Source organism: Mauremys mutica, chromosome 2, assembly GCF_020497125.1.
Source record: "Mauremys mutica isolate MM-2020 ecotype Southern chromosome 2, ASM2049712v1, whole genome shotgun sequence".
Taxonomy (NCBI): domain Eukaryota; kingdom Metazoa; phylum Chordata; order Testudines; family Geoemydidae; genus Mauremys; species Mauremys mutica.
Genome location: NC_059073.1, coordinates 67,249,764 through 67,268,665, shown reverse-complemented (window position 1 = coordinate 67,268,665; position 18,902 = coordinate 67,249,764). Strand labels below are relative to the sequence as shown.

General features: G+C 46.2%; 1 protein-coding gene and 1 long non-coding RNA gene across 2 annotated transcripts in view; both read left to right on the top strand.

The window, feature by feature from the left end:
• Positions 1–4,279: 4,279 nt before the first annotated feature.
• The window catches only part of RAB2A (RAB2A, member RAS oncogene family), an 83,485-nt gene continuing 68,862 nt past the window's right edge, over positions 4,280–18,902 (top strand). The window contains exon 1 of the mRNA XM_045003526.1: positions 4,280–4,592. Within this exon, the coding sequence (XP_044859461.1) occupies positions 4,547–4,592 (46 nt within the window). The 5' untranslated portion in view covers positions 4,280–4,546. The remainder of the gene's footprint in view (positions 4,593–18,902) is intronic.
• On the top strand, positions 6,261–18,676 carry LOC123362948. Its single transcript, XR_006576655.1, has 4 exons — positions 6,261–7,465; positions 7,637–7,733; positions 10,676–10,702; positions 18,492–18,676. It is a non-coding gene; the product is annotated as an uncharacterized LOC123362948 (long non-coding RNA).

Below are 18,902 nucleotides of genomic sequence, written 5' to 3'. Positions count from 1 at the left end.
ATAAGGCTAATACCTATTTTGAGGAAAACTAACATAACAGGTGACCTGGTCTGGTCTCCAGCTATGAGTCAGTTCTTAATGCCTGCAGCCTGGGCAGTAACTGACATCTGGCTTGCCAGCATCACAGTGGGATTTGGCTAATGCTTTCATGGCTATACCCCTCCATTCTTCATGTTGATATAAGTTTGCTTTTACCTATAAGGGACAACAATATGCCTTCAGCCGGATTCCCCAAGGTTTCCATTCTTCCCCTAGTATTTGTCATGCCCACATCATTAAATCGTTGAAGCATTTGTGCCCTGAGCACCACCCACAAGTAATTTCATTCGTGGATGACATTTTAATACGCACCCCCACTTCAGAAATGAACAAGGAAATCACCAGGGAGGTGTTAATTATAGTGCAGGCAACCGGATTTAAGGTAAATCGAGAAAAGGCTCGGTACAGCAACAAGTGAAATACCTGGGGGCAGGGCCGGCTTTAGGAAGTGCGGGGCCCAATTCGAACAGTTTTGACAGGGCCCCGACAGGGATGACAAAAAGAAATGTAAAAAAACATGTGGGGCTTGTACTCACTGGGCGGTACTCCGAGTCTTTGGTGGCACTTCGGGGGCGGGTCCTTCACTCGCTCCAGGTCTTCGGCGGCACTGAAGGATGGGGGTGTGTCTTGGGGAGGATGGCTGGACTCCCGATCAGGAAAGTGTAGAAATTATAGGAAAGTTACTTGTTCCCACCGACACACACGCCCTCTGAGCTCTCTTGGGAACTTTCAGTTTCTCCAGAGAGTTCATTGAAATTTCTCTGACAAAGCCAAGCCTCTGTACCAGTTATTAAAGAAAGACAGGATTTGGGAAAGGGGACCAGACCCAGGGCCAGCTCCAGCGTTTTTGCCGCCCCAAGCGGCAGGGAAAAAAAAAAAAAAGGCCGCAGCTAAGATTTAAAAGGCTCTGGGCTCCCCGCCCCTGCAGGCAGCCCAGAGCCCTCTGACTCCCGGCTGCGGCTGAGATTTCAAGGGCTCTGGGCTCTCCGCCGCAGCAGGCAGCCCAGAGCCCTCTGATTCCCGGCCGCGGCTGGGATTTAAAGGGCTCTGGGCTCCCCGCGGCTGCCAGCAGCCCAGAGCCCTTTGATTCCCAACCCCTCGCCGCTGATTGCCCTCTCCCCAGACCCCTGCCTTGACTGCCCCCCGGAACCCCCTACCTCTTCTCCAACCCCCAAACCACTTACTGTGCCACTCAGACCAGCGTGTCTGGCTCCGTGCAGCTCCAGACAGTTGCTGCCATGCTCCCCCATGGAGCCCACAGCCCTCTCCCACCCCCAGCACCTGCCTTCCAGATTTGAACACCTCAAAATTCAGGAGTGCTCAAGCTCGGTTTGGGCAGCTTTTACTTCATTTCTCCCAAATCAGTTTCCCCTGCAAGGTGCCAACTGAAGGTGTTGGACAACAGAGAGATCGGATGGCCTCCTAATGCCTGGAAAAGAGACAAAGGCCAGAGGAGGGAGTGTCAGTGCCTGTGCGGACTTCTGGGAAGTGCACAGTGTGGAAGGGGATGCTGTGATGCTTTAGAACAACTCCATACAAAGCCAGTCAGGACTCTGGGGGAGCCGCCTCTCTTGGAGCATACTGTCTCCAGGGCAAGAAGCTTACACCTTCTTGGGTCTGACCTCGGAGCATTCAGCATGCCCTTCCACATCATGCACTTTCCACAGCGAGTCTGCCCAGGCTGGTCCTGGGGCAACCAGAGGACCCTGCACCCCAACTCCGCAGTCAGATGTGACTCTCAGCCAGACAGTAAAACAGAAGGTTTATTAGATGACGGGAACACGTTTTAAACAGAGCTTGTTGGTACAGAAAACAGAACCCCTCTGTCAGGTCCATCTTGGGGGGTGGGAAGCCCAGAAACATTTCCCCAGCCAGCTCTTCCCATTTCCCCAGCCAGCTCCAAACTGACACTCCCTCCTCTGGCCTCTGTGTCTCTTCCGGACAGGGAGGCCACCTGATCTCTTTGTCCCCAACACCTTCAGTTGGCATCTTGCAGGGAAACTGAGGCACCCACACAGTATTCAGAGAAAATATTAAGAACATTCCCACTTCATCACAACAGGTGCAACAAAATATAATACTGTATATTGAAGTAGGCAAGTGCTGCTTCTGACTTTCCACTTTTAATTGACCCTTGTAATCTTGTGGCACTGACGCGTTGTAGCTTCATTTTATATCGGCTTACAGAGCAGGGGGGCACCACCATTTTGGGCCCCACCAAAAATTATACAAACCTACCGCCTATGTCTATATCCCATGCTATAAGGTAATATTTAAGTGTTTGCTCTGAAACTGTAAACCCCCATAGTCAGGAGAGAACCATTACCAAATGTGAAATACTAGTTTGCCACAAGAGGTGTTATCTCTGGCTCAACAAAAGAAGGCCCATAAACATCAGACAAACCATTGTGGAACATCAGAGGACAAAAGATTTTGTTGATTGCTCTCCCCCTTCCCCTCCCCCGCCCAATGAAGAGGAGATGGGCACATGAACTCATCCCATCAGCCTGAATTCTGGGGGTAGGGAATAAAAATTCCTGACAAGCAGGAGCTGCATCTTTTTTGGCTGTTGGAACTCTGAAGGGCCAGAGATCCCCAGGGGCTGCCTCCCGGATCTGCCCTGAAAGCCACTTTGAATAGATAGACCACTACAACTCTGTCACTCTTAAGATTTAAATGGTAACTCATTTGTGTTGAGATGGTTACTTGCTTTAACCTGTAAATAACTCTCTTCTTCCTCTTTCCTCATTAATAAGCCTTTAGATAGGTTATCACAGGATTTCCTATAGGCATTGTCTTTGGTATAGTATCTAGAAGAGGGGTTCTCAAATTGGGGGGTCAGGATCCCTCAGGGGGTCACAAGATTCTTACATGGGCAGTCACGAGCTGTCAGCCTCCACTGCAAACCCCGCTTTGCCACCAGCATTTATATTGTTGTTAAATATATTTAAAAGCATTTTAATTGATTGGGGGGGCACACTCAGGGGCTTGATATGTGAAAGGGGTCACCAATAAAAAAGTTTGAGAATCACTGATCTAGAGTATCAACTGATCTGGGGCAAGTGATTGGTCTCTTGGGACTGGAAGTAACCTAAATGTGGTGTGATTTTTGGTGTAAATGACCATCTATCACTCAATCCAGTTTTTGTGGGTGGCAAACTAGACAGGAGAGTGTAACGACTGTCTGTGATGGTAAGATTGTTATAGTGATCCAGGAGTTCACATTTATTACTAGCTTGGTGAAATCCAATTATAAAACACACTACCAGTTTGGGGTGTCTGCCCTGTTTTTGGCTGTCTGCCCTGATGTAGGCGCTCACATTTGTGAGCAACTCCAGATAGCATGACACCCTCCTCCACATAAAAGCCGTAGGAAAAAATCCAACTGCAAGACCAGGGTTCAACTCTTTACTTCCAGATAGGAAAATCAGAAAGAATGGCCACTGAGGGTATGCTCACACTACGTGTGCTATAGCAGCACAGATGCAGCTACGCCACCGTAGTGTAGTCCATTGCCACAGCGCCGGAATCGGTTTTTCCATCACTGTAGTAAATCCACACCCTTGAGGGGGAAAATTCACCCACCAACCTAGCTGTGTTTACAGTGGGGGGTCGATCGCCCACCTACATCACACAGGGCACAGAGTTTTCACAGCCCTGAGCGCTGGAGCTAGGTTGACCTCAGTTTTAGGTGTTGACCAGGCCCTAGCGTGTAGCCGCTCTGGCGCAAGAGCCATCTGTTTGGTCTGTGTGTGGCCAGCGCCTAGCACGGTGGGGCCCTGGGCCCCGCACAGTGTCCTAGGCCGCCGCAGCAATACAACCAGCAACATCCCATAACGGCTCTTGGCCGTCAGACCAACCAGTGACATCCGCGGCCCCTTCCCTCCGCTCACGGGCGGGGGCTGCCACGCTCGTCCCATGCACCGCGCCTGGCAACGCCGGCTACGCACAGGGCGGTAGGGCACCACAGCCAGGCTCCCGGCCCAGGCCCCGGGAGGGACAGCCAGACCCGGCACCTGCCTCAGTCACGGGGGCCCGCCTGAAGGAGTCTCTCGCCCCTCGGGCACCGGGGAGGGGGGCGGGCAGCGGCTCCAGGAGCGTTTCCCTCCCAGCCTCAGGCAGGCGCAGGGATCCTCGCGGGTGGGGCCGGGGTAAGAGCTGCCCGTCACACGGGCCCTCCCCAAGCACCGGCTGCCTCAGCACTTCCGGGTCGGCGGGGGCGGGGCGGAGGAGGTTGCCTTGCGTGACGTTGCTGAAGGGTTCGGGCTGCTGCCGCCGCCGCCTGTTATTGTTCCTGCTCGCGCGGGGTTGCCGCCTGCGGACGCTGAGCAGCTCGCGAGGGGGCAGAGCGCCCGGAGCGCCTGAGAAGCAGGGGCAGCTCGGTGGCCGCTAACGGTTTGGAACTCTCCGCAGCGCGAGCCCTGACAGCGGGGGTGGGGGGAGAGCGCGCGTCACTGAGGAGCGAGAGAGACCGAGAGGCGGCGGCGAGGGCGGGGATTGGGCGGCCATGGCCTACGCGTATCTCTTCAAATATATCATCATTGGGGACACAGGTAAGAGGCAGGGGAGCGGAGACCTTTACTGCGGAAATGGGGGAGGGTTGCGAGGCGGGGAGAGCGAGAGCGTCCGCGCTAAGCCCGACCCCGGCTGACCCATTTCCGCAGTGGTGGCGTCGCCGACGTGGTAACTTCCCCCGCCCTGCGCTCGGCGGAGGGCCCCGCCCGACGTGGCTTTGGCCTGTGCTGCTCAACCCCGCGCCCGCAAGAGCTCGCGGTGCCCGTCGCTGGGGCCTGCTGTCCGTCCGAGGCTTGTGCGGGGCCTGGCTGCTCCGGGCCCGGCCCGGGGCGCTGGGGACCCGAGTGCTGGGGGCGGGAAGGGCGTCACGCCGGAACATACGGGAGGGGAGCTGCCTTCCCCGGGCTCAGGTGGTGGCTGATGCTGTTCGGCTCCCAGGGGCCTTGCAGGAGCCCCTGCCCCAACGAGCCTCCATGCGCGAGAGCCTTGGCGCTTAAGGCCACTAGCCCCCCACGTGCAGTGTAGCCTCAGCACCAGGCCGCCATGGAAACCAGCCATTTAACCAGGCATCTTGTTTTCTCCAGCTGGCACCACTAAGTGCCTAGTCCAGCCACTTGAGGGCAACTAAAATGCACCTCTGCTTCTGTCACTAAATGTCCCTATAAATAGACTTCATATGTTGCCTTCTGCCAGGTCACTGTCTGACTTGGTCCCTTTCTCTTGGTTAGGCACACCCTTGCTCCTTCCCATAGCCCTGTGGCCAGTGTGGGTTCATCTCTAGCTTTGAGAGGCCTTAATATATGAGGCCACTCTCTATGGTGGGGCTGAAAACAGCTAGCCACAAGTGTTAAAATCAAGCTTCCCAAGTGAATGTGCTTTCCTCCCCAGTGTGGGCAGGGCCTACAGCTAATCAAAATTCCCCAAAATTATTTGGTTTATTTTGATTGTATTAAAATTGATTTCACTATAGTCGTGGCTAACTTAAAAAAAAAAATCTATGGTGTATCTACCTGGAAAGATTTTCTTTGATATTTTAACAAATGTGTAAGTGCTCTAAAATACTTTACTAAATATAAAAAGGCATTTAGACCAGGGATTCTCAAACTTTATTGCACTGCAACCCCCTTCTGACAATTAAAATTACTACATGACCCCAGAAGGGGGGGACTGAAGCCTGAGCTCACCCAAGCCTGAGTCTGTTTTAACTTTAAATGCTGAATGTGGCACAATATGACAAAACTCTAAGATGGAGGGAAATACATGTGTGAGGGAAATACATGTGTGATGGAAACAAGTTATTAATTTAAAACTATTTCTTATAATTTCAGTTTCAGGATTCAGAATTTCTGATGGAAGCTTATAAAGGACACACAATCATGGCTAAAATAAATTTGCTTTTAAAATGAGGCATTCCGCTTATAAATGAAGGGGAGCCATATTTCTGTAAATGGCTAAAACAGGTTTATTGTGGAAAATCTTTTGTGAATTTGTGGTTATTAGATCTCTTGTGAGCACTTCAAGAATTCTAGTATGGCATCAAAGAACTGGCTTATCTGCACTAGTATTTTCATACTAATCCAGAGATTATTTCAAGGATTTCCATGTAGAGTCTTCAAAGCTGGATGGTGATTCGGCAATTATTTTTCAATGTGTTGTAGAAAGAAAAGTTAAAGGGAGACATTATTGAACCCTATCAAAATATTAAAATTAAGTTGCTCTCCACTGCTCATTACTTCATAACGGAAATCAGGTTATGCAAGTAGTAACAAAAATGGTATGCAGTTATACCAAAACTGCATGTCTCTGATCTGAATCATGATGCCGAGTGCTTTTATTCACTTAAGTGCGGGTATCATAAGTGTATTTTAAAAAAAAAAAAATTAAATTGCAGCTACAGAAAATTGACTAAAACTGGCACTTCTTACTCAGCCAATCTCATCCGTTTGTGTTCTGCTTACTCTAGTGGCTTCTTACTGTCTGAAGCTAACAGAAGCAAGAGCTTTGGTAGAGTGATATGGATTCTGTTCTAGATCATATCTTAGACAGAATGGTTAATGTCCAGTTGCAGAGTTTCTGTTGTGGGTGAGACATTATTTTTGGCATGTGTATCTTGGCTTTCAGATCCCAGGTTGTGTTGGAAGGACTGTGAGCTAGGAAAAGAGAACGTATTTATAAAACTGAACAGATTTTATCTGGAATAAGTGAGGCAGCAAGCATGGAACCCTATGATGTAATTTTTAGTTATTTTTCAGAAGAGATACTTAGAAGCAATGATACTTTAAACAGCAATCACTAGAGGAAATGGGCCTCTCTTTTACGGCATTCTAGAAATACTTAGATTCAGTTTTCAAATACATTGAATTAGCTAGCTGTAGACCATGAACTGTGAAGCAGGTAGTAAACATTTAAGGTAAAATAACATGGTGCTTCTATATTAATGGATAACTAAGCGCTCTGTATAAGATCATTTCAATCAGACTTTTAAACTGGCAGGTGGTTATTGAATAGTGTTCTGTTTCAGTTGTTTTATATTTGAATCTGTGACACAGGATGCATCATGGACACATCAAACGTAGACTAGTTTCTCTGCGCTCCATGTCAATGCACGAGGGGCCTGATGTATATTTTTTTTAAAAAAAACTATTGAACATCTCGTTTTAAAGAGCACATATTAAATCAGACCCAGTTAAGATGAAGAAACTCCTTTTAAGTTTACATGTGACATAGGCATCAAGTTCCTCATGTAGAAAGGTTATTTTCCTGATGTCAGTGACTTCATCTTACAGTGCATAATGTGTCGTAGTGATTGATCATCTTACACTAACCTTTTCAAGGTTCTGTGGATACGTTGTGAATTCCTTCCAAATATGGTGATGGAGTCCCATCTTATAGAGTCATTCATCCTGGAAAGGTACTTCTCCCCTCTCCTGCCATAAGCTTGAAGGTCCCTTCACTTTTATCAATAGGTTAATTGAAATCCTGGAGTCTACCCAGCTTTTTAACATCAAATACAAAAATTTGGATTTCCTGTTTCCAAGAGGAACATCTGTAAACAGCTGCTGATTGTATCTTTCTTTTTCAGCCTGACAGTCTTGTAACTTGAGCATCATGTCAAGTCTCATTCCATTTGGGGCTGTGAGAGTTTATACTATCTCTCTGCATTCCAGACAAGTGACCAGGTTAGAAAGCGTTGGGGGGCCTCCTGGTTTCTATGCAAGGAAGCAAGAGTTAGCTAGGAGGATCATGCAACACCTAGAGTGCATTAGCTTCACAGAAAGCCAGCCTGGAGCACAGGAGAGGTAGTGCAAGCTAATAAGGAGCTTGGGAGTATGGATATCTCAGGCTACGTCTGCACTACAGAACCCATACTGGCATAGCTGTGCGTGTGTAGCTCCTTAGTAAAGACGTGACCCATGCCAACATGAGTTTTCTGTTGGTGTAGAAATGTCATTGACCTCCCTGGATGACATTTGCTACATTGACAAAAGTCCTCTACTATCAACATGACTGTGTCTACACTAGAGGTTTTGTCAGCATAGCTATGTTTGTCCAGGGTGTAGTTTTTTCACACCCCTGACAGATGTACCTGCTGACATAACTTTTAAGTGTAGACCAGGCTTCAGCAACTGTACTGGAAATCTACTTTTCATGAAGATAACTCTACTAATCTGGTTTTGTTTAAAGTCAATTTAGTGTTTTTTATAAACTGTTTTGTTTGGTAGTCTTTGAAAGTTTTGTTTTTTCTCTTTCTAAAAGAGGCAATACAAAGACTGTATGCTGCTTGATTAAATACTTTTTACTTGTTCCGAAGAGGAAAAGAAATGTTTCAGCACATTTGAAGTTGCACATACTATGGGACAGAGACCAAGAGAAGCAGAGACTGAGGAGGAGGAAGTAGTTGTAGGCAGGCAGGAGAGTTCAGGGAACAAAAAAGACTGTTGCTTTGAATTCAGGGTCTGACACTAGAACTGCAAGCTATAAAGTTAGTTGGAATTTCCTTCTGCCCTCATTATTGAGGGACTAATGGGAGACTACTCAAGAACATGATTGAATATGCTTCAGCTGCCAGCCTCAAGTCTGTTCAATAGATTTCAGTGATGCCAAGTAGTCGTCTCGTAGTATGTAACCAAACATTGTTTAGATTTGGCTTGTAAACGAGTTCAGGTTTACTTTCTTTCTTGGCAAGGTGTGTCCAAACTGTTGGTCTCTATCTTGAATTAAGCAGGAACTCAGGCTATCTCAAATGTTACCCCCTTCAAGATGTCTTAACCAAATATGTATAACAACATTATTTTAATGTTATGGCAACAAAGTGAAGAGCACACCAATTAGGAAATAACAGAGTTAAGGCCTGTGCAATTTTCAATTTGCCCCTTTGTTTTTATGTATTATGATAATTTATTACAAGATCACATACTATTTTTCCCTAGGACCGCTGCTTCATTTCACATACTACAAAACAGTGCTGAATGAATAAGACAGCTGTTCAAAAAAATTTTTGGTCCTCATTGTTCCCTGTGCCCCATGCATTATTATAGCATACCATCCAAACACTGCTGGGCCATATAGTTTGCTGCCTCACAAACACTAATGAATCTCTTCTCATGACACCCCTGTGAGGGGGAGGGATAGCTCAGTGGTTTGAGCATTGGCCTGCTAAACCCAGGGTTATGAGTTCAATCCTTGAGGGGGCCACTTAAGGAACTGGGGTAAAAATCTGTCTGGGGTTTGGTCTTGCCTCAAGCAGGGGGTTGGACTAGATGACTTCCTGAGGTCCCTTTCAACCCTATGATTCTATGATCAGGTCATGAAATGCAGTCATCATTTTACAGATGATTAAATGAGGCACAGGAAAATTGACTCCCAAGTTGCATGGGGAGTCTGTTGCAGAGGCTGGGATAGAACATGTTTTTTCTGGGTTCCAGTCTAGTATATTATCTGTGGATTGTTCTCAACCTCTTGTATCCAGAATACAACTGTAACAAATGTGGCAGACATGCTCTGCATCTTGGAACAATTCACTGTGCAGCCCTGCCTAATTCTTGGTCTTATGTGATTATGTAATTTTAAGGATTGTGTCGTATATACATACAAAAGGGCAGAGTTAAGTTTGGGTAGGCCACCTTATCTTCGTTATGTCCTGACTTTTGACTGCTTCATTTTGCAAACTTAATGTTCATTTGAGGTCTTAGGGTAAACCCCACAAAATTTTATACCCAATCTAGCTGTGCAGTTAATAAGGCAAAAGATTTTATCATGTTCTTTGCACACTTTTCTGCACCAATTCTCATTTGAGATCTGCCTTCTTCCCTGCATATCTTCATTCAAATTTGCTTAAACAATATTTGCGTAGAATGTTGACAAACCATTAGGAGGTGGTTTGTGAACAGGGGCCACTAACGGAGTTTTGAGGGGGAGTGGGAAGGAGGCAAGGTATACTTGCCAATCTTTAAAGCCTTTAAACTAAACTATAATTAAAACTTCTTGATTTAAACAAAAACCTTATCATTAACCCAGATAGCTGTAGGAGAGAATGCAGCCAGAAGCCCAGCAGGAGAGTGGGGGCTATCCTGTTTATTGCACTTAGTGTAACATGTATGATTACCTGCCCTGTAGTGTATGTGTGCATTCAGTGCAAAGAGCTCCTGACCCTCAGAGACTGCATAGGGCAGTGGTCTCCAATGTGGTGCCTGCGCCCGTGGGGCATTTATGTGCACCCGCCTAGTGCCCAGCAGGGGAGAGAAGCCGTGGCCCCGTGCCTGCTAGGGACAAAGAACTCCGGGGCTGTAGGCTGCGGGCACTGGCGTTCTCTGTCCCTGGCAGGCGCGGGGCTGCGGCTTCTCTCTGGCTTCTCCGGGGCTGCAGGCTGCGGGCCCTGGTGTCCTCTGTCCTCGGCAGGCGCCGTGCCGCGGCTTCTCTCCGGCTTTGAAGCCGGAGAGAAGCCACGGCCCCGCCCCTGCCGGGGACAGAGAACTCTGGGGCTGCAGGCTTCATTCTGTGTTAAAGTAAGAATAATAAATATATTTGGACCAGCAATTCAACAATGTTTAACTTTTTAAAAATAAATAAGATGAAAACTGTTTATAATTATTTTGTAAAAACTCCTTAATTTTTCTTACAGGTAGATAAAAAAGAGCAAATTCACATGGTAAGGTGAAAGAGTAATTGCCGAATAATTTAATTAATACCTTTTACATGTAAAATTACCCTTTTTATCTAATGGAATCATATATTATGTATATTAAATATGATTTTCATATTATTTAATGTGCAAATACAAAATAAGCCTTGAAAAATTGTTGGCGCCCGCCACACTCTTCTGAAAACATGAATGTGCTACTGGCCACAAAAAGGTTGGGGACCACTGGCGTAGGGGCTTTGGAGGCCAGGGTGGCGGAACTGGAGGACCTAAGGGAGACAGAGAGGTATGTTGATGAGCCTTTCCGGGACACTGTAGATTTGTCCCGACTCCAGTCAGACAGCTCGTGCACTGTTAAGAAGGATGACTCCTCTCCTTCCCTGAGCCTTTCAACGGGAGTAGAGGGAAACCTTCCCATAGTTGGGACCCTCCTTCCGGATGATGTTGGGGTATCATCTTGCACTGAGGTTACCTCTCTGGGAGAGGGAACTCCACTCATTAGGAAAAGGCAGGTGTTAGTAATGGGAGATTCGATCATTAGAAACATAGATAGCTGGGTTTGTGATGAGTGGGAGAACCGTATGGTGACTTGCCTGCCTGGTTGAGAAGATTGTGGATCTCTCGAGGTATCTAGATAGACTTATATGTAGTGCTGGGGAGGAGCTGGTGTTCGTGGTACATGTAGGTACTAATGACATACGAAAGGGTCTGAGAGATGTCTTGGAGGCCAAATTTAGGTTGCTAGGAAAGAGACTGAAATCCAAGACCTCTATGGTAGCATTCTCAGAAATGCTTCCAGTTCCACGCGCAGGGCCAGGTAGGCAGGCAGAGCTTCAGAGCCTCAATGCATGGATGAGACAATGGTGTAGAGAGGAGGGGTTTAGATTTATTAGGAACTGGGGAAACTTTTGGGGTACGGGGAGCCTATACAGGAAGGATGGGCTCCACCTAAACCAAAGAGGATCCAGACTGCTGGCACTTAGTTTAAAAACTGCTCTGCAATCTTTTTAATGTTAAGAGATGGGGGAAAGCTGATTGCTGCAGAGGAGCACGTGGATTGGACAGAGACTTCTCTTAAGAGGGGAGCCTACTGATAGAGATTGTCTAGGTTTTAGTCAGGAGGAGAGGATGGAAGAGGATAAAGTCTGGGCTAGGTCAGATGAGAAACATTCACATAAAAAAGAATCTGACACATCAGAAAAGGGCAAACAAACAAACAGTGACAGGTTTTTAAAGTGCTTGTACACAAATGCTAGAAGTCTAAATACCGTATTGTTCCGAGTATAGGCCGCTCCTGATTATAAGCCGCACCCTTAAAGTTTGGTGCTATTTTAAAAAAATTAAATTTTTAACTTTTTTTAACTTAAAGAAAATCTCAGCCGCGGCCGGGACTCAGAGGGCTCTGGGCTGCCCGCCGCGGCGGGGAGCCCAGAGCTCTTTCAATCCCCGCCGCGGCTGGGATTTAAAGGGCTCTGGGCTCCCCGCCGCGGCGGGCAACCCAGAGTGCTCTGAGTCCCGGCCGCGGCTGGGATTTGAAGGGCTCTGGGCTCCCCGCCGCGGCGGGGAGCCCAGAGCCCTCTGAGTCCCCGCCGCGGCTGGGATTTAAAGCGCTCTGGGCTCCCCGCCACGGCGGGCAGCCCAGAGCCCTCTGAGTCCCCGCCGCGGCTGGGATTTAAAGGGCTCTGGGCTCCCCGCCGCCACGGGCAGCCCAGAGCCCTCTGAGTCCCCGCCGCGGCTGGGATTTAAAAGGCTCTGGGCTCCCCGCCGCCACGGGCAGCCCAGAGCGCTCTGATTCCCGGCCGCGGCTGGGATTTTAAGTATTTTTATTGTTTTTTTTTTTAAGTTCCTGATTATAGGCCGCACCCCTAATTTAAAGACTTAAATTAGGGGAAAAAAGTGCGGCCTATACTCGGGACAATACGGTAATAAGATGGGTGAACTAGAGTGACTCGTGTTAAAGGAGGCTATTGATATAATAGGCTCACAGAAACCTGGTGGACTGAGAGCAATCAATGGGACAGTCATTCCGTGGCACAAAATATATCGGAAGGACAGAACAGGTTGTGTGGTGGGGTGGGGGGGAGAGTGGCATTATATGTGAAAGAAAATGTAAAATCAAATGAAGTAAAAATCTTAGTCCACATGTTCCATAGAATCTCTATGGATAGTAATTCCATGCTCTAATAAGAATATAACAGTAGGGATCTATCGACCACCTGACCAGGACAGTGAAAGTGATGCTGAAATGCTAAGGGAGCTTAGAGAGGCTATCGAAATAAAGAACTCAATAATGAGGTTGGCGGGGGGGGATTTTAGTTATCCCCATATTGACTGGGTACATGTCACCTCAGGACAAAATGCAGAAACAAAATTTCTTGATACTTTAAATGACTGCTTCTTGGAGCAGCTCGTACAGGCACCCACAAGGGGAGAGGCAATTCTCGATTTAGACCTGAGTGGAGCACAGGGTCTGGTCCAAGAGGTAACTATAACAGGACTGCTTGGAAATAGTGACCATAATATAACAGCATTTAACATTCCTGTGGTGGGAAGAACATCTGAACAGCCCAACATTGTGGCATTTAATTTCAGAAAGGGGAATTATGCAAAAATGAGGAGGTTAGTTAAACAGAAATTAAAAGGTACAGTGACTAGAGTGAAATCCCTGCAAGAGTGAAATCCCTGCAAGCTGCATGGATTCTTTTCAAAGACACCATAATAGAGGCCCAACTTAAATGTATATCCCAAATTAAAAAACACAGTAAAAGAACTAAAAAAGAGCCACCGTGGCTTGGCTTAACCATGTAAAAGAAGCAGTGAGAGATTAAAAGGCATCTTTTTAAAAGTGGAAGTCAGATCCTAGTGAGGTAAATAGAAAGGAGCATAAACACTGCCAAATTAAGTGTAAAAATGTAATAAGAGAAGCCAAAAAGGAGTTTGAAGAACATCTAGCCAAAAACTCCAAAGGTAATAACAAAATGTTTTTTAAGTACATCAGAAGCAGTTAGCCTGCTAAAGAACCAGTGGGGCCCCTGGACGATCGAGATACAAAAGGAGCACTTAAAGACAATAGTCGTTGCGGAGAAACCTAATTAATTCTTTGCTTCGGTCTTCACGGCTTAAGGTGTTAGGGAGATTCCCAAACCTGAGCCGTCCTTTGTAGGTGACCAATCTGTGACAATTCCTCAGATTGAAGTGTCACTAGAGGAGGTTTTGGAATTAATTGATAAACTTAACAGTAAAAAGTCACAAGGACCAGATGGCATTCACCCGAGTCTGAAAGAACTCAAATGTGAAATTGCGGAGATATTTCTATTGTTTTGTAACCTGTCCTTCAAATCATCTTCTGTATCCAATGACTGTAAGATAGCTAATGTAGCGCCAATATTTAAAAAGGGCTCTAGAGGTGATCCTGGCAAATACAGACCGGTAAGTCTAACATCATTACCGGGCAAATTAGTTACAACAATAGTAAAGAATAAAATTGTCAGACAAATAGAACATAAATTGTTGGGCAAAGTCAACATGGTTTCTGCAAAGGCAAATCATGTCTTACTAAGTCTATTAGAGTTCTTTGAAGGGGTCAACAAACATGTGGACAAGGGGGAAAATTAAATGTAATGTGGATAAATGTAAAGTAATGCACATTGGAAAAAATAACCCCAACTATACATACAATATGATGGGGGCTAATTTAGCTACAACTAATCAGGAAAGAGATCTTGTGGTCATCATGGGTAGTTCTCTGAAGATGTCCGCACAGTGTGCAGCAGCAGTCAAAAAAGCAAACAGGATGTTAAGAATCATTCAAAAAGGAATAGAGAATAAGACGGAGAATATCTTATTGCCCTTATAAATCATGGTATGCCCACATCTCGAATACTGCGTATGGATGTGGTCTATGCATCTCAAAAAAAGATGTACTGGCATTAGAAAAGGTTCAGAGAAGGGCAACTAAAATGATTGGAGGTTTGGAATGGGTCCCATAAGAGGAGAGATTAAAGAGGCTAGGACTCTTCAGCTTGCAAAAGAGGAGACTAAGGTGGGGATATGATAGAGGTATATAAAATCATGAGTGGTGTGGAGAAAGTGAATAAGGAAAAAATATTTACTTGTTCCCATAATATAAGAACTAGGGGCCACCAAATGAAACTAATGGGCAGCAGGTTTAAAACAAATAAAAGGAAGTTCTTCTTCACACAGCACACAGTCAACTTGTGGAACTCCTTGCCTGAGGAGGTTGTGAAGGCTAGGACTATAACAGGGTTTAAAAGAGAACTGGATAAATTCATGGAGGTTAAGTCCATTAATAGCTATTAGCCAGAATGAGTAAGGAATGGTGTCCCTAGATCCTGTTTGTCAGAAGGTGGAGATGGATGGCAGGAGACAGATTACTTGATGATTACCTGTTAGGTTCGCTCCCTCTGGGGCACCTGGCATTCGCCACTGTCGGAAGACAGGATACTGGGCTGGATGGACCATTGGTCTGACCCAGTATGGCCATTCTTATGTTCTTATGTGTATTATAAAATCTAGTGCAGTGGTGATCAACCTGTGGCCCATCAGGGTAATCTCATTGTGGGCCTCGAGACACTTTGCTGATGTTGACCGTCCGCTAGCACGTCTCCCTGCAGTTCCCAGTGGCCGCGGTTTGCCATTCCTGGCCAATAGAAGATGCGGGAAGCAGCGGCCAGCATGTCCCTGCCACTGGGAGCTGCGGGGGGCCGTGCCTGCGGACAGTCAACATCAGCAAAATGTCTTGCGGCCCTCAATGAGATTACCCTGATGGGCCACAGGTTGCCCACCACTGATCTAGTGAATATGTGCAACATCCTTCTTAAAAACCTTTATGATTTTCAAAAATCGCAGTTAACTTTTCCTGGACTAAAGAAAGGCATATATGTCCCATAGACACTTATACAAATTAAAATTTTTTTTCAAATTGCCAAGTCACTATAGCTGTCCCACCCCAAAAGTAGCTAAATAGCTATGGTATATTTTTACTCCACTTTTGTTCAAACTTTGATTTATTGTTTTAAATTATAAGCAGTTGAAAATGTAAGTGATCCCTCAGAATAGAAACGCTTGTGCATCTTTAATTATGTGTGTCACTTACTAGTATAAATGCTAATAATGAGCGGAAGGACTGTCTTGTAGTTAAGACTCTGGGCTGGGAATTGGGAGATCTGTGTTCAGTTCCTGGCTCTGCTACAGACTCACTGTGTGACCTTGGATAAGTCACTCACATCTCTGTCTGTTTCCTATCTATAAAGATACTTTTTTCCCCATCTTTTGTCTTGTCCATCTGCAGGGTAGAAACTGTTTTTTTTACTCTGCATCTCAATAGTGCCTAGCATAATGGGGCCTGATCTAAGCTGAGGCATCTAGACATTACAGTAGCAAAGTAATTATTAACATAGTGTAGACTTTAATCTTGAGGATGAGGAATCCACTGAAATTGGTTTATTTTCTTGAGAGAAGAGAATTACTTGTATATCTTTAGAGAAGAAATGCTTCATTTCAGTGGATTTCCAGTTGGCCAGTGTCCTTTCCATAGATTTGATGGTATTGTTCTCCTGGGGGAATTCTGCACCACTGTGCATATGCAGAAACTCCCCCTTCTTCCCCCCCAAAGATTCTCTTTGCTTCCCTGCAGAAAAATGGTTTCTGTGGGGAAGCAAAGAGAAGCTGCAACAGTGCTCATTCACCCCTCCCAAGCAGCACAGGCAGGGGAGAGAGAAGTCACTGTGGGGGAGGGAAGAAAGGGGGTTCTGTGGGTGCCTCAGCTGCCCAGGAACATTAGTCCCTCCTCATCCCCTTCTCCCCCCAGTTGGATGTCAGAAATGGAGTTCCCCCTCCCCTGCACAGAGCAGCTGGGCTGGGTCAGATCAACTCCAGAAACCTCCCCTGGCTGCAGGATGCTCTGCGTCATGGGGGAGTGGTGGGATTTGGCAGGGAAGTCTGAGTGCTAGGGGTGAGACTCAGCGGGGCGGGGAGGTCCAGATGCATAGGGGTTGGGCGGAGAGCGGGAGAAGCTCCCTATACAGTGACCCTTTCCCCCACTTCCTTGCCCTATTGCTCCTCAGCTACGGAAGGAGGGGTCACTGTATGGAGAGCTGCTCCTCCTGTCCACCCAACCCCCAAGCATCTGGACATCTCCCTCTGCCCCCAACCCCTCCTGCTGAGCCTCACCTCCCCCCGCAAGCGGAATCCCCCTGCCAAGCCTCACCCCTACATCAGGAGCCTTTGACACCCAGAACCCCCTCCCCCAACAGAGCCTCACCCCCTGCATCAGGAGTCCTCCACCCCAGTTAGCCCCAGCCAACTGCACCCTGACCCCCACCCCACCAAGCCCCACTCCCCCAGCAACCAGATCCCCTGCTGAGCCCCCCCCCCCTCACCTCTGTACCAAAAGTACCATATCATACTTTTGGCGGGGAACGGCAAACAGCAGCCACTGTGAGCTGGGGGCGGCCGTGCCTGCGGGCAGTTAATATAAACAAACTGTCTTGCGGCCACAGCAGGTTGCCCACCACTGATATCAGTCATAAACAAAAAAAGGGCAGATACCTAAAAGGCTGGTTTTTAAGTGTTTTCTGCTTGTTTTACATTGTAAATTTAGGTACAGTGTAGTCTAGAATACTCTGACTGGAGAGCTAGTCAGATGTCTCCACAAGAGCCAAGAGTGGAAACTGAGCAGTTGAGGGAAAGAGATTTTTAGTCAGACTTTAACATTTTGGTTTTTTAAATTTTTTTTAAACACTTACTTGATTGAATGACTAATATGATAAAAAAGGAAGTCTTGGCTGAAGATTCAGCGCATTTGCCCTTTTAGTTGAGGTGGCAGAACAAACGATGTCTCCAAGTCTTCCATCAAAACAAGTAGGGCTCCCTCCTCCCACCAAACCTTTCATGTTGTCTTTATACTTTAGAGAAACACATGGAATGGGGAGAGGATACATCACTTCTAAAAATTTCCTGTTATTAAAATGGAATGTCTATGTTGAAAACTCATTTACTTTTCACTATGTATGCTGTTGGTGTTTTGCCTTTCAATCAGTTTGACAATAAAAACGCACACTAGTTAGTTTCACTTTCTTGTCTTCATGGGATAGATTACAGATGCTCCCTGGGTTACGCAAACCCGATTTACAAAATCCGCACTTATGGAATAAGTTCCATAAGCTTTTTTTTTTTTTTTTTTGGTGCATAATTGGGTATATATTCCCGAATAACGCAAAATTCGACTTATGCAAGGCGTTCCGGAATGGAACGCTTGCGTAAGTCAGGGAGCCATCTGTAATGCTACAATGTTTAGGTTGCATTCAAGGCATGGCATTCTGATATTTTCTATCTTAGTTTCTCTTTTCTAATGGTTCCTAATATTGTTAGGTTTTTTGACTGCTGCTGGATATTGAGCAGATGTTCTCAGAGAGCTATCCATTATGACTCCAAGATCTTTCTTGAGTGGTAGCAGCTAATTTAGAACCCATCATTTTGTATGTATAGTTTGGATTGTTTTCCAGTGTGCACTACTTTGCACTTATCAACACTGAATTTCATCTGCCATTTTGTTGCCCAGTCACCCGCTTTTGTGAGATGCCTTTGTAATTATTTGCAGCCAGCTTTGGACTTAATGATCTTGAATAAGTTATTGTCATCTGCACTGTTTACTCTTTTTCCAGATCATTTATGAACATGTTGAACAGCGCTGGTCCCAGTACAGATCCCAGTTATCACTTTGTAGTTTGAAAACTGACCATTTGTTCCTACCCTCTCTTTCCTATCTTTTAACCAGTTACCGACCCATGAGAGGAGCTTCTGTCTTCTCCCATGACTGCTTACTTTGCTTAAGAGCTTTTGATGTGGGACCTTATGACAGGCTTTCTGAAAGTCCAGGTATATTATATCAATTGAATCACACTTGTTGACACTCAAAGAATTCTAATAGATTGGCGAGGCATGATTTCCCTTTACAAGAGCCATGTTGATTCTTCCCCCAACATATCATGTTAATCTATGTGTCTGACAATTCTGTTGCGTACTACAGTTTTCGCTAATTTGCCTGTTACTGAAGTTAGGCCTACTGGCCTGTGATTGCCAGAATTGCCTCTGGAGCCTTTTTTAAAAACTGGAATTGCATTAGTTATCTGCTGGTCATCTGGTACAGGGGCTGATTTAAACAATAGGTTATATAACACAGTTAGTT